At 31.5% G+C, this 15,768-nt stretch overlaps 1 protein-coding gene across 9 annotated transcripts in view; it reads right to left on the bottom strand.

Moving 5' to 3' along the window:
- Positions 1–15,768, bottom strand: part of LOC143255309 (fasciclin-2-like) — a 132,624-nt gene that overhangs the window by 41,553 nt on the left and 75,303 nt on the right. For all 9 annotated transcript variants that reach the window (XR_013030536.1, XR_013030538.1, XR_013030537.1 and 6 more), the window contains exons 8-12: positions 13,631–13,787; positions 11,779–11,972; positions 10,445–10,556; positions 6,121–6,291; positions 975–1,231 (exon numbers count right to left, since the gene is read on the bottom strand). Coding sequence is in view for 4 of the 9 variants with exons in the window: in XM_076510768.1 (XP_076366883.1) it covers positions 975–1,231; positions 6,121–6,291; positions 10,445–10,556; positions 11,779–11,972; positions 13,631–13,787 (891 nt within the window). In the remaining 5 variants the exon portion in view is untranslated. The remainder of the gene's footprint in view (positions 1–974; positions 1,232–6,120; positions 6,292–10,444; positions 10,557–11,778; positions 11,973–13,630; positions 13,788–15,768) is intronic.

Below are 15,768 nucleotides of genomic sequence, written 5' to 3'. Positions count from 1 at the left end.
TAATGCCGCAAATAAAAAAAATTGAAGTCTAGCATCTCTAAAGGCATTAATGCAGGCAGCAAAACCTTCAACACTTACTGAATCTGACATCAATCAGAATCTGATGAGATACAGAAGTGAGAAGTAGTAATCAGATGAAAAGCATTTATCCTCTTCCTTGCCTGACAGTGTCTTGGATAAGAACCAGTTTGAAGATGTAGATAAAATCATAAAGTGGCCTGTGGACAAACAGCACAAATCACTCTGACTGGCAATGTCTGCAAGTCAGCAGTAACAAAAAAATAAGCCTTTGGCTAAAGGTGATACATGGCACATGAGAATCAGGTCACAGAGGTTTTGAGATGGTGTAATCTTAATATACCATCAGTCAGAAAACGAGAACGTTTGTTTAGAACCAAGGACACAAACTGACTTGAGGAATCCAGAGAGTACTGGGGAGTCAAAGAATATTTTGTCATAAGTGTAGAATGGTAGTCAATAATGCTGCCTTGTACATGGCAAGTGTGGAAGATGCAAAAACTCTTGCCAAAGTTCTGATCAAAATGGGTTCAACCTTCTCTTACAACACCATTTTTCATACCTGTGTCATTTCTGCTGATAAATGTTGATTGTGGGACTACACAAAGACCAAAAGAGATGCATGGCACCACAGAAATTAAACCCCAATGCTGTGTAAAAGACCACTTAACCTCTATACTTCAAGCTTGAGCTTTTGAATAACTGGGTGTAAATATGTCTCCACAGAGATGACCTAAAAAGAAGTGTTTAGATCATATACTTGGTTTATTAGTAAACGTTCTGTGTAATAATGAATAAATAACACATAAAAGTACTATAAGTGAGCTAATGTTTATTGTCACTTTAATATTTCATGAACATAACAAAAACATTTAAATTTGTAGCAATTCAGTTTGAAGAAAAGATGGACAAATCATACATTCTGTAGAAATGCTAAGAGTTCATAAGTGTCCTACCTTAGAGTATTTTAGTTCAAAATCCAATATTGGTCTTCCATTGTCTGCAGGTATAACCCAACGGATTTCAAAATGGGTCGGATATGTGCTAATGTTTCCACCTGGCTGAATAAAAGTAGGACTTTCTGGTGCTGACTCTTCAGGCATTGTTTTATACAACCACTTACTCCAGGCTCTCACACCTACTGCATTTTTAGCAGCAAACCGGAAGAGATATGTAGTCCTTGGTTTCAGATTTTCAAGAACATACAATAACCCTGTAAAGAAATTGAATGGGTATGAAATATTTTAATCTGAATAAATATTAGAATAATACAAATAAACCATTTTCAAAAATATCCAAATGAATATAGATACCAAAATATACATTGTAATATTCCTTCAAATATGAAAAAATGCAATTTTTAACCACTGACTTTTTTGCAACCAACAATCTTTACTTAAGTATTAAATAAATTAAGTACAATGACATTAAAAATTGATTTGACAAAATATGCTCATCATTTTCAGGAAAACAAAAACAAAAGATAATACTTATGAAAATCATTGTAAGAAAATTCATTCAACTGCAACATACTTCTTGATTCACAACTATTTATGCTTAAAATTGTCAACATTGTTTTTTAATATAATTACTGATCAATCATAAAAAAGCACATTCAAAGTGCCTCAACATCAACCTTTAAACTGAAGTACACACAGATACTGTATTTCACTATAATATGTAGTAATTACTCAAGAAGATGGTACATGTTCAAACATCATGTGAAACATATAATACTGATATAGAAAGCTTTAAATAATTAATAACATTTTTAGTGTTTTAACACTATTAGAACAGAAACAGTTGTGGAAATAATTACTGAAACACACAAAAGACAAACAGGAGTCAAATATCAATGAGTAATGGGAACTAAATCATGCTATATATTATGAAAAATAATACATGAAAAAGTAACACTTTGCTTTAGAAAAAGCACAGATCTTGTTTTCATTGAAATAAACAATTCATAAACTTATGATTGTGGAATATTATTCCAGGTGTCCTGTATTACTTTCCACAAGTGGGTTAAGTTAATTTGTTCATTTTTAATCTCAATTTTTACATTAATTTGTTTAAATTATCAACACAACTGGCTGAGATACAGTCCCAGATTTGTATGGATATCCCATCATGGTTCACTGTACATAGAAATATGATACAACTCTCCTCTTTCTCTAACATTGAAAACATCGAAGAGGGTTTGGAATGTACGGCCGTACCCTGCAAATTAGATAACCTGCCTTGATGGTGGCAGGTGCACGTGGTGATGTAAATGTCAAAACAAGGATATCTGTCGGTAGTGTAACTCCGTCTTTGCGAGTGGAGATGCACCTCACTGCAGAAACTCCTTGAGTGGAGAAACCAGCAAGAATCTCTGACTCGGGGACGTTCTTCAAGACCCTCTCAACAATAACTCCCTGTGATGAATTCAAGATAGCATGAGGGGTAACCTCAATAGATACATCCCCAATTGTCTTTGAATTCAAGAGGAGTTCACTGTGTTGAGATGTGGATGTTTCAACCAATATGTCTCCAGATCAAAGCTTCTTTACTGACTTTGGAGAGCCAGAAAGTCCCTCTAGTCCCTTCTGAATAAAAAAGGGGGACATTTGCCCTAAAGGTTTTTCTGAAAGAGAATGTAATATAAGAAAATGGGGTACAGGTGTTACAGATGTTGAAGATTGCTGCTCAGAGTCTTCAAGACGTGGGTGTTTATCTATTGACTGTTTTTTCACTATTTTATTTAAATATTTTATTGGAGGATCCATAGGAAAAAAGAAAAATTTTGGTACCCACTGACCCCACCCACCATGGGGCCCTACGAGGGGACTCACTACAATGTCATGCAAGGACATTGCAGCAATGCCAGGGTTTCGTGAGCACTATACCCAAACACAAGCATCAGACACAATGTCCACAACACCCGTTGAGAACTTCCAACATTGGTACTTGGTTGACTCTAGCCCAAGTGGACCAGCCGATTGGCCCAAGGGGGGCCACCCAAAGGCCGCCCGTCTACAGGAATTCAAGGCCAAAGTGGTGTGTTAAGATTGGACCCCTCAACCACCAGGATCCTCTCCTCCCCTTCATGGGTCACCACGCATGGCAAATATGTGGGTGGATGTTTAGATCCCAGAGGAGGTAAACTGAAAGAACAGAACTTTCCCTAGGAGGTCCCCTCACCACGTACAGGAATCCACACCGAGGGATACACCAATAAATTGATAATCTGAGCATTTGTGACCAATCCTTGATTGCTCCCTACAAAAGTACCAAATGTATTTTGGATATCCTAATCTAAAGTCTTTGCAAATAGTAAAATCTAATCCCACAGGTCCACATTTCAAATCATGTAAATATCACATTTTTGTCTTGAATATTGCAAGTACAAATCCACTAAATATTCAAGGTTTTCTTTCTAAACATCTGTCTTATGCTTATGTAATATTTCTGGAACAGGTATCAAATTAATTTTATGTAACTCTACATATAAATATATGTACCTAGCAAAAACTGAACTACTGATTGTTTTCACTATTTAACATCACAAAAGTGATCATCTGATATCTTATTTACATAACAATGAACTGTAATAATGATGGGTGATTAAAATTATTGTAAAAATGGTTTTTAGCTTTAATTACTTTTAATTTTAATATATTTTCCATTCCTCTTCTTTATCTTTGGCTATTTAAATCAACACACCCTATTAGGTACCCTTGGATGACACAATGTTAACCCTTTTGCTATGGGCTTGCTATAATGTACATGTTTATTTACACATTTGCATATGTTAAGTAGTTGCACTATAGTTTTTGATGTGAATCTTCATAAAATTTTGTATAATTTTAGCAAAGATTAGAAAGTTTTGCACAAAACAATTAGATTTTTAGTGAAATATTTTTATTAAAGAGTTGTCTATGAAAATAGAGTCTGTTTCATTACTAGCCTGAGGGCAAAGTGATTTCATGTTATGATCAAGAAAATTATTCTTCATCCCAAAAATCTCAAGTATTATTTGCATAATTTCTAAAACCTCCTAAATACATTTTGAGCATTTGTTTTGAGTAAGACTTCATATTTTACATTATATTCTATACTGTAACTATATCGGATCTATCACTTGATCAATCTCATGGCCATCATAAAAAGATAAGGAAATAAATTTATATTATGCTTTTTTCATGCTAGAATAACTATATATTATAACATGAAAATACAAATGTTTAGTCCAAGTAGCTAAACTGAACTTTAGTCTTTCTGTCTTTGCTGTGTTTTATAGGACTAGTATTTTGTAATATATAGTCCTACTTCAATTATTATATATTTATACAGATTATTACTATCTAGAAATCAATTACTAAACTTAGTTTTTCTTAAAATATAGAACAATAAATCTAGAAACAAAGCAAACAATTATCTCTTCTTACTATGACCTCTGAACTTTGTTGCTGTTGCACATAAGTCGCTAAGCCTTTTAAAATTTGCACATGGAGGATATCAAACACTTTTTTTAGGTTTTTACATACATAATATAGCTGAGTAACCAAAAAATCCTAAATACCTATACTGATACTGTAAAATTTCACAATAATTCATAAGTTTAGTAACTAAGATGTATTTTGATTTAAAAAATATATAACTTCAAGCAGACTAAACTCACAACCTCTCTTCATGAAATCTTCATTTGTAAAACATGGTAGCATTTTCACACATTAAAATGGCTGAGTAAACCACTAAGAAAACATTCTAAGCTGTCAATTAGTTATTTATATGTCATATATTGTAGTAAGAGTATATAAAGGGGCCATTTTGAAAAATGAAAAGAGCTGAATGGTTCAACCATGTTTGATTCAGTATATAAAGCACATCTTAGCAAAATAAAAAGTCACGAGGTTCTTATTTAATACTCTAGCTTGATAATATTAGTAATTTGAGTTCCTAATTTGTACAAAACTATAGGCTTAGTATTTTGATATCACAAACATCTAATTTTAAACAGTAATGCAATTAACATACCACGTGACTCATTAAAATCTATATTTAGGTGGGTTCTTTTTATATTCACTTTTAAGTTAAGAAATTACCTCCAATATAACATTAAAGTTTGAATTACAATCTGCAAACTTACTAATGTAAATTAATAAAATACTATTTCAATAACATTTTGTATGCAAGTTAACAAAAACGAAGATGTGGCCTTTGACCTGTGACTCATCACAAAGGGTTTAACTCAATTCAATGAGACAAATAATAGAATAATACTAAAAAATCATTAAACATTCCAAAAATAAATTTAAAAACACAAATAACATGTAACTAAAATGTAAAAAGATAATTAGATTTTACATCAAACTAATACATATTTACTTATCTTCTGACACCATCCATTGATAATATTTTCTGTCCTGCACCACCTTTTCCATTTTTGTTCATACTTTACTAATACATACGTGGCAAGGGAAAATAACCATGTGCTTGGGACAGTATCACAACAGCAGATGTATTGGTAGTTTGAAATATATTCTAAAATGCATACACAACCAAACTGATCTGGTCTCATTACACCAGAAAACATGAAATCTGCTCTCTTTACTGTTTGTAAGCAAGTTAAAATTGTCTTTATCAACACAGCTTTTACTATGCAAGTGAAAATGGTTTATTATAAAGTGAGGAACCTTTTACAATTGTTATAAACCCTAGGAATGTACTAAAGTCACTGATAAATTCTACATGGTATACCTTGAATGACTGAAGAAATCATCTAAATTACAAATACACAATTTATTCTATGCCAGGTCTTAAAGCTGAGAAAGTAGAAATGTAAGAGGATCAGGTAACTACAGCTTTTATTTTGTTGTTATAGATGTTTCTTTTGAAATCAAGAAATAAAACTTTGGTCATAAAAAAACTTTATATACATACTTGATAATAATAATTTCATGAAAATAAATTGATAGTAAAGTGGTTCCACTTAGTTTTGAATGTAATGTAGTATTTTATGCATGGTGCTGGAGGGTAGAGGGTTAAATTTAAGCATGAAATAACAGAAACAAAAATTTTACTTTTCTGCTTTCTTAAGAATTACCCTAAATAACTTACCTTCATTCCATTCTTTTTTTTGTACATCTTCTGTTTTTTTGTCCTCTTTATACTCTACTAAAAACGATTTAATTGGCAGTCCACCATCTTCAATGGGATGAACAAAACTAAAAGTAATTGTAGTTGCTGTTATTTTCTCAAACTTCACTTGCTGTAGTGGTCCAGGAGCAACTGAAAACAAAAGAAAATCTTAAAACTTTATAAAGAAACACTTTTAATACAAACAGGGAATAAAAGTCCTTTAAATATTGACATTTTAGAAAAATTTGTAGTGACAATTGACATTGTAAAGTGCTATTCACAAACAAAAAGCATGGTAATAAACAAGTAACACGAAAAGGAGTAGAAAGAGATGTATTGAAAACTTAGTAGAAATTTTAAATTATTTGTTTGTATATTTTTGGATTCATTATTTACCATGACCACATGAAAAATAATGTACACAATTCCTAAAAACATTTTATATTACAATTATTGTTGTTTGTGATTAAACACAATGTTAACAGAGAGCAATCTGTGCTCTGCCCACCATGAGTATTTATTACAATTAAAAGGATGAATTGTGCTTGCTTAATTATACTTCCTATTGTAGGTGTAATCAAAATTTTTGAATCATAATTAAAATAAAAAATACCATCCATTTCAGAGTTTCATGGTTTGTATAATATTGAGTTTTATTATCAGGTTCATAATGTATAAGAAACCGATTTGTTAAGTGTCCATGACACATCATCTCTTTTGCATCATCTTAGAATAAACATAACAAAAAATATGTTTGCAAACAATGAGAACTTATTTTTATTTAACAATTTATTTTTGTATATGCAAACAAAAGTTAAAAATTCAATAAAGCTAAAATTATGTAACCTGGTAGGTCTAATAAACGTAATGAAAATCACACTTGGAAGTACATATTTACCACATTCATACACACTCAAAAAACGTTTTAATCAAAACTGTTAGGCCTAACAACTTTCATTGTTTACAACATACCAATACTTGCTTAAATATGAAACACTAATGATGCTATTTTCAAAGTTACAAATAATTCCTATTACAATCTTGATGTGTTTGAAATCTCCTGAAAATGATAATGATTTTATTGAACCAGTGATATCATGGAAAACAACATCCCCCTAAACGATAGAACCTCATAAGTGACTGAGCTTATAGAGCATGGTAAGCTAAAAGTTCTATTGAATGAAGTCATAAAGAAGAAGGCAGTGTTTGACTGACATCCATGTCAAAAATTACACCTAAATGGACAAAAAAATGAGTGAGTCTGAGAAATGACTTCTTCAATTTGATCATCCATCTGACCTGAGTCACCAGAGAAAACAGCTGCTGAGTATGACTGCTGATTCCTGATCAGAAAGAGTCACAAGATCCCAGTAATCCAAGTAATAATAAAATTGCATCCCCAGAGTATGGAAATAATATTCTAAAGCCTGAACTATTAAAAAAACATGCAAGTTGCTGAGGCAAGTCCAAAGTGGAGGGCCCAAAATTGGTATATCACTCCATGCTGGACAAAGCAAAGATAAGGATGACAGAGGTGATATTGGTATATGTAGTTAAATAGTAACATTAACTTAGAAAATCACTGCACAGAAAAGATTTATCAAAGTTGAATGCAAAAATAAAACTACTGCAATTAATTGATACAGGAATTAGGATGAAAGAAAGCAAATTATGTCTAAAAGTAACCATTTCTTAGGGAAAAAAAAATTCAACATGAAGTATTAAGTACATAACAGAATTTGTCCAAGCTAACATGCTGCCAAACAAGAAATGAAGTTCTGTTCATGAGTGTAGAGGGACACACAAGTCATAAATTAGCATTTAATAGGGAAAATGTGAACACTATGAAATTAGCTTAAATACTAGCTGGTCAAAAGTTTAAGACCATAAAAAAACGAAGTCCTAAACAGGGTAGGAAATGCCCAACAAGAGGTCTCAGTAATGAGTTGCATGGCAAGTCAATGCAAATAACTTCAAACATTTGCTTTGGCATGGTAAATATAAGCATTTAATTAAATGTTGTCTTAATAATGTATAAGATTTAATCTATTTAGATTTAAACATTTGGGTTTTTCTCACTATAATTTGTTGTCATTCTACAGGGTGTTCAGAAAGTCACTGTGCAGTTTTGTAATCATATTTTATTCAGTCTATTTGAAGCCAGCAACTGATAGCAGTGTAAAACAAAATAAGAAGGATCCAAGCCTGTATTGATGCCAATGGGGGTCACTTTCAATATTGTTTACAATTGTTATTCATATTTACCTCCTGTATTCTATATTGAAACATGTCTGTCAATAAATATATAAGAGCATAGTGACTTTCCGAACACCCTGTGGAATGAAAAAAGCATAATATATACACTGCTGGCCAAAATCTTAAGGCCAATGAACATAAAGAAAAAACATGCATTTTGCATTGAAAGATGAAAATAAGAAAAGGGAAAACAGAAATAAAAAAAAAAATTTTAGCATTTAATAGGGAAAATGTGAAAACTATGAAATTAGCTTAAACACCAGCTGGTCAAAAGTTTAAGACCATACTGAAATGAAATGTTAATTTAGTCATTTGTGTTCAAGCATTAGCATTGTCAACATCTCCCACTGACATCTCCTGTGTTACATTGGGTAAAAACATGGCAAAGGCTGAAAAGTTGACAGAATTTGAACATGGCAGAATTGTCAAGCTGCAAAAGCAAGGTCTCTCAACGTGCCATTGCTGGTAAGATTGGATGTAGTAAAACTGCTGTTGCAAATTTCTTAAAAGACCCTGAGGAATACGGAATGAGAATTTCAAGTGTTTGGCCTAAGAAAATTTCTCTGGCATTGAGCAGGAGGATTCAACCTGTTGTCCAGCAAGACACCAGCTGAACCAGATTAAGGCCCTTATTATAGACCCAGAATGCAGCTCAAGAACAATAAGAAAGCATCTATGAGAGAAGGGCTTTTAAAACCATAAACGTCCTCAAAGGCCACGCCTCCTTCCACACCACGAAGCAGCTCGGTTAAACTTTGCTGAGAAGCACCAACATAGGACGTAGAAAAGTGGACAAAGGTTTTGTTCTCTGATGAGAAAAAATTTAAACTGGATGGTTCAGATGGCTTACGACGTTACTGGCACAATAAAAATATTCCACCGGAAACATCTTTTACAGGAAACAGTGGAGGAGGTTCCATTATGATCTGGGGTGCTTTCTCCTTCCATGGAACAATGGAGCTTCAGGTTATACACAGGTATCAAACAGCAGCTGGCTGCACTGACATGTTGGAGAGAGTATCCTTATTGAATGAAGGCCCTCGCTTGTGTGGAAATGACTGGATGTTTCAGCAGGACAACGCTGCATTCTACAATGCACACATGAAAAGGATTTTTTCATGGCGAATAACGTGATTCTTTTGGATCATCCAGCAAGAGCATAAAACAAAAGTTCATATATAAAAAATAGTAACACATTTACCATATTAAATTTTTGAAGCTTGGATTGTTCTTGTATCATCATGCTTTGGTTTGTGACACAATAAGCAATGAAATGAAGAAAATTAAAACTTTTTCTACATTCTAGCACAACAAGACTGATGTTAGAAACCAAATGCTACATTGAACAAAACTGATCCAGTTACTTTTATAATATGGTAATTTTTATTCTCTAATAATATTTATATATTTCCTTATCTCCTTAAAACCTGTCACACATCAGGCAAGTGCTATGCCATCTAAGCTAAAGTGTTATCAATTTGATTACAAAGTCAGAAAAAATAATTACTACACTTCAGATATTCATAAGACAACTTTTTCGACCAAATTTTGCCTTTGCAACTTTTTCAGTATCAGTACACAAACCACTTTCATATTGCAATAAAGAAGACTCAAAGATGAAACATAAGTTTAAATAAAAGTTCCCTTATAATTATCTTGAGTGTAAAGGTAACTCTTTAATTGTATTAGAAAAATGTGTAGGTCCCTATAGTAATCACTACAGATTCAAAATGATTAACCCCTAGTACTTGCTAGTAAGTTACGTTTTATCAACTTTTCTACAACATTCTCAAAACATCATTTCAAGGCCTAAAGATGGCCAGATACTGGATGCTGCCAATATGATATTTTATTTTTTCACAGTATCGACATATTTCCTTACTTCAGTTTTGAGCCCAAGATCTATCACAAATCATGAAAATGCTCTACCAATTAAACCAAATGGTAACCCACTAACACATGCTGGTAAATCACCTTTTAAAAACTCAAACTACACCTCAAAGAAGCTGAATAACATAAACCATTCATTGAAAATATATGTACTTACATGCTTCTTTTAAGTCTATATCAATGTGATCCTCACCATATTTGTTTGTGGCTTTACAAGTATATGATCCGTACACATCTTGACCCCCTGGAATACTTAATGATGGCTTAACCTGAAATGATTTTTGTAGGTCAAGTATGTGAATTATGATATTATTACTTCACTAAATGGTTTAATATAAGATACTTACTTCAGCATAACCTTCAATTTTCAACTCATGAGTCTAAACACTTCAAACATTATTTCTGATTTTTCTATAATAAGCTATCTCAACCTGCCATACCATATCTACAACTGCATTTGATGACACCACTTAGGATTAGGCTTTTCACAAAATAGTACATGTGAGCCATTGTTTGAAAAAATACAGTTGATTTTGTAGCCTTTGGTTGCTTCAAAATTATATAAAATAATATAAAGTTTGAGTGAAGGCTTAAGCTACATCCTTTATAATAGAAGGCATACAACCTATTATTACATAAGCTGAATAATTCCTTAGCAACAAAAATAACTCCACAACTGCATCATGTTTCAAGTAGATTCACATGTTAATAAGCAGATGTAATTAAGTATGAGACAAATATCTAAACATGAATAGAAGACTGCTATATATTATCCAGTGTTCACAATCAGTAAGTGATAAATCACACAAAAATAGTTAACTACATAATGCACATTCCCATAAAGGAACAACAACAAACTGTTCATTTGAAATGTTCTATTGCTAGAAAAATAATACACCACAAATGTGGTTTATGAAAAGTAAAAGATAAATCATTTATGTTTTACATTTGAAGCAAGAAGAGAAAATTGTAGTATTTAATTAAATGGAAGCAATAGCAATAAAAATCTTTGGCTATGGATTGTGTACTCTGAAAACTTACGAATTAATGTAAAGAAAGTATAACATATGTTAGCCATGTTACATTATCTCTATGTCCAGTGTTGACAAGCTCTTTTGCCAAATATCATAGCCCATCAGGATGGCTGGGACATGACAGATAGTAGTGATTGAAACCCTATTTATATTGTCATATTGCATAAATAACAGTTATTGTATGAAATATATTAAGTTTATGAATTTTGGTTTTTATTAATTATGACTAAGTCATTTACAACTCAAAATTATAGGTAAGGATTAATAATATTTAAGAACAAATAATAAACTACCATTACCAGTTACTAGTTTTATGACTGTAACACATTTAAGCATAAATTTTAAAATTAGATAAAAAGGCTGTCTTTAAATTTTTCAACATAAACCTATAAAAATGACTACTTGTGAATTTCAAAGAAAGGTAATATTATGAATAATGAAAAGAATAGAACATTACCAAGAGGTTACTCAAACCCACAGTACCCAAAATGGAGTAAAATACAGAAGGGTTCTCTTTCTTAATCTCTTTATTTCTGAACCACCAACTAATTGTTGCATTTGGTACAGCATCTGCAAGGCAGGTTAAATTAACAGGACTGTCATTCCAAGTCTTCACATTTGTTGATGTAGTTGCACTCAAGTCAGGAGGAACTGTGAAAGTAAAGTCACTATACTATATGCAATGAAGTTTATGAACAAAAATAAAAGTTTAATTTGTGCGTATCTCTACAAAATACCATAAAAAACAGACTGTAATTTTCACAACAAAATATTATAAATGTGCACATTTAAATATGTTCACTGACAAAATCTATTATTCTATGTAAATTTATACAGTGATATACTTTATACCAGATATATGTATGAATGTATAACATAGATAAAGGAAGTGATGTTAAATTTTTTTAATATGCAAACAGGAAGGACAACATAAAACCAGTAAAATTCTTATAATCTGTAATCATTATTTTAACTTGAAGCATTAAACAGAATTATAAAATTAGCATTTGTCATTAAGCCCTCTCAATGATGTTAGCATATTCTAAAATGTCAATTTGTATGTGTTTGATTATAATGATAATGACAGAACATATGCAGGTACCAAAATGTAGATTTTGAAGGATGCAACATTTGTACAAATAACATTTTACTGCATTTATGCAATAAGCCACAAGAAAATAAAAATTATGTTGCAAGTAATCTGAAACTAATATAATGTATAATAAATATACTTTCATAGCTGTGTTACAACAGGCAAAGGATCTACTTACATATGACAGATTTTCAACTTTCTAGCTTTTATCCTTTTTGATACTTCTAATTTCATTATCACATCTTACACCCAGATACAGAACAATTAACTCAATTTACACTAATAAAATAATTTTATTAATCAAAAGGAGTGCCCAAGTCTATCTAATATTTTTAAATAATTGGTTTCATAACCTTCTAAAGTCCATGAAAAGATAAACATTAATCAATCAAATACCAATTTGAAATGAAAATAATAAAAAAAATCTGTTATAAAATTACCCTGTCTTGTAATTAAAGTTCCTAAGGTTTACATTATTTGATGACAAAAATAATAAAAACAACACATAAATTAATATACTTAACTGGAATTTACTAAAGTAGTAAAAAAAAAGAGAGAGAGAGATAAACTCAGCGTGAACAACAAACAAAATACTAAAAGGTTATTCCATCTGTATGTCTCTAGGTTTAAACCCAGTGGCTTCATTAGCAAAAACAGCTCATTAAACAAGTTTTCATTCATAAACATCTGAAACCAGTTTGAAGAAAAGCAGAAACAAAGGTTCTTAATAATTACCACTGAGAAATAAGTGGTAAGCTCATAACATACAGGTTATGACTCAATTAACTGTGCCTTCATTTTCTCTAAAAGAAATACTTTTGGTTTGTAATAAGTTTCATCAGATTCAATATTTCATTTTCCTTTGTAGCTTTGAACCTGTGAATTATCAAATCTAGACGTAAATTAGATCTGCAAAAAGACAGTGTAATCCATATAAAAATGCTATTATTTTAACAAATGGTTTTAGTTATTACTGACTTAACAAAACTTCAGCAATGGACACAATTACTTTATATTCATAAACTAAAATTAGGAAACAATAATTTGGGATAAGTACTTCCTGGTGAATCACAAAGTTAAGTACATAATAAAGTACTTAACACAAACCATTTATTAAAACAATGCATGAAAAATAACCATAAATTAATACTAAATACACCAGTATTAAAAACAAAAATACATTCCAATGTGTTAAAAACAAAGGCATAAAACATACATTCTACAGTAATGTGTCCAACTCTCTCGGCATACCCTCCTCTATTTTCAGCTCGGCAATAATACAGTCCATCATCTGATCGAACAGATGAGAGTATGGTCATTTTTAGAACAGTTTCCTCCCCTTCTTCATAGGTTTCTACTTGTTGTCTGTCATCCTTATGTGGAGGAAAATTTTTTAAACATAATAATCATCAATAAGAAATACAGATTAGTAACCTTACTAAAATTAAAGATAAATGCTGATTTATTAAAATTTCAGAGGATCCTTCTAACTAATATACATTAACACTACAAAACCAGATGCTACAGTGGGTAAAAGGAGAATTTTTGTTTGTATAACATCTTATCTGTCTGTATGATCATTTTCAAATTCTTCCATCCATAGTTTAAGCAAAATAATCAACTACGTCCTACTCAGCCTGCAAAGTTGAGAGAATAAGCAGCAAAATAAATTAAGACAAATTTTCTAATATAATTTTCAGATATAAATTAATTTAAAATAAAAAACAGATGAAAATAACAAGATGCTGCAAATTTATTTTAGTAGATATACCTTAGAACTTAAAAGATAAACACATCTATAACAATATAAAACATTCTACCCTTTTATGACAAAGAAATTTTTTTATATTAATACAAATAACATGTACAAGTTCATTTCATCAATAGGCTGCATATAAGAATGCACAGGCTAATTACTTCATATGCAGTCATTTTAATTTTGAACTGTACAATGAAAGGGCATTCAGTTCAAGCTATATTCTGAATTAAGTTTGGAGTATTTTTCTCATAATACCCAAATACCTAGAGATGTGTCAGAAAATGTTCAATCTTTTCATGATTTACTATAAAATGTCTTTTACACTTCATGTAAGAGTTTGATTATTATGGTTGAGATAAACTAATTTCTTAACTTACATAGGTGAAAAAAAAATTAGAAAAAACTGAAAGTGTAGGAATGAGTGCACCAAAAAGTTAGGAAACAAGGTGAAAATAGTCATAGTATATCTAACAAAACATCCTCTGTACAATCTCACAAAGCACATGTCCAACACCTGTTGCATGCCGACTTCACTTATTCTTTCTATTCTATAGAATAAGCCAGATGGACTAAAGAAAATTTGATTATGAAATTCTTAATGATTAGGACATGAATTACATTTTTAAACCTTCATCCCAAACTACTATAGACTGAGGATTATTTTGCATTTTGTATCATTCTTTTACAAGTGGCTGGTACTCAAACAATGTACTTTATTTTTGACTTTACAATAAAAAAAATGCTCTGACTGAAAACTTACAGTTACAACAGAAAATGTTCCTACCACTGCGTCCCGAGTAGTTTTTTGCTCATAACTTAAAAAGTATCATGATTAGGCTAATAGACATATAATGTATTATAAATATTATACTAGCACACATCTACAAAAATTTTTATGTAACTTAAGCGACAAATAAACTGTTTATAAACAAATAACCAAAAATAGGAGAAGCAGAAAGTGTTTGTACATTTCAGAACATGTGAAAAAACTGATATTCCTGTAAAAATTTTGTTTAGTTTGGCGAATAAACTACATTATACCATTCCAGAACTAGACACTGGGTTCATAATTATTGGAATTTAGCCAATAAAAAATTTACTTCCGACAATTTAGCGCCGTCTCCATCATTATCTGCTTGGTCATCGTGGCGAACAGGAAACAACTGTCCAATGATTTAAAAAACCGAATTAATGTAAAATACAAGTCTCGTGTGTCTCTTTCTGGTATTGCTACACAGCTTAAAATGTGCTGAAATCTATTGTTCAAAGCATAATTGCCAAGTTTAAGCTTACAGGATCAACTGCTAACCTCCCTCGTTCCAGACGCCCCACCAAAATTCCAGAGAGAATCAAGAGGAAGATTCTCAGAGAAGTTAGTAGGAACCCTCGTTTAACACGTAAAGACTTACAGAAACTGGGGTTGAAGTAAGGACCTCTGCAGTTACGAACATGTTACGCTCTTCTGGGTTACAAGCATGTCATCCTCGTACAACTTCAAAGTTAAAGCCTGTTCATTTAGAAGCACGACTGATGTATGCAAGAAAGCATGTAGATAAACCCTTCACCTATTGGAAGAGTATTCTTTGGTCAGATGA

This window comes from Tachypleus tridentatus, chromosome 7, assembly GCF_004210375.1.
Source record: "Tachypleus tridentatus isolate NWPU-2018 chromosome 7, ASM421037v1, whole genome shotgun sequence".
NCBI lineage: Eukaryota > Metazoa > Arthropoda > Merostomata > Xiphosura > Limulidae > Tachypleus > Tachypleus tridentatus.
The sequence above is the reverse complement of the archived record's forward strand: the minus strand, read 5'-3'. Positions and strand labels throughout refer to the sequence as shown.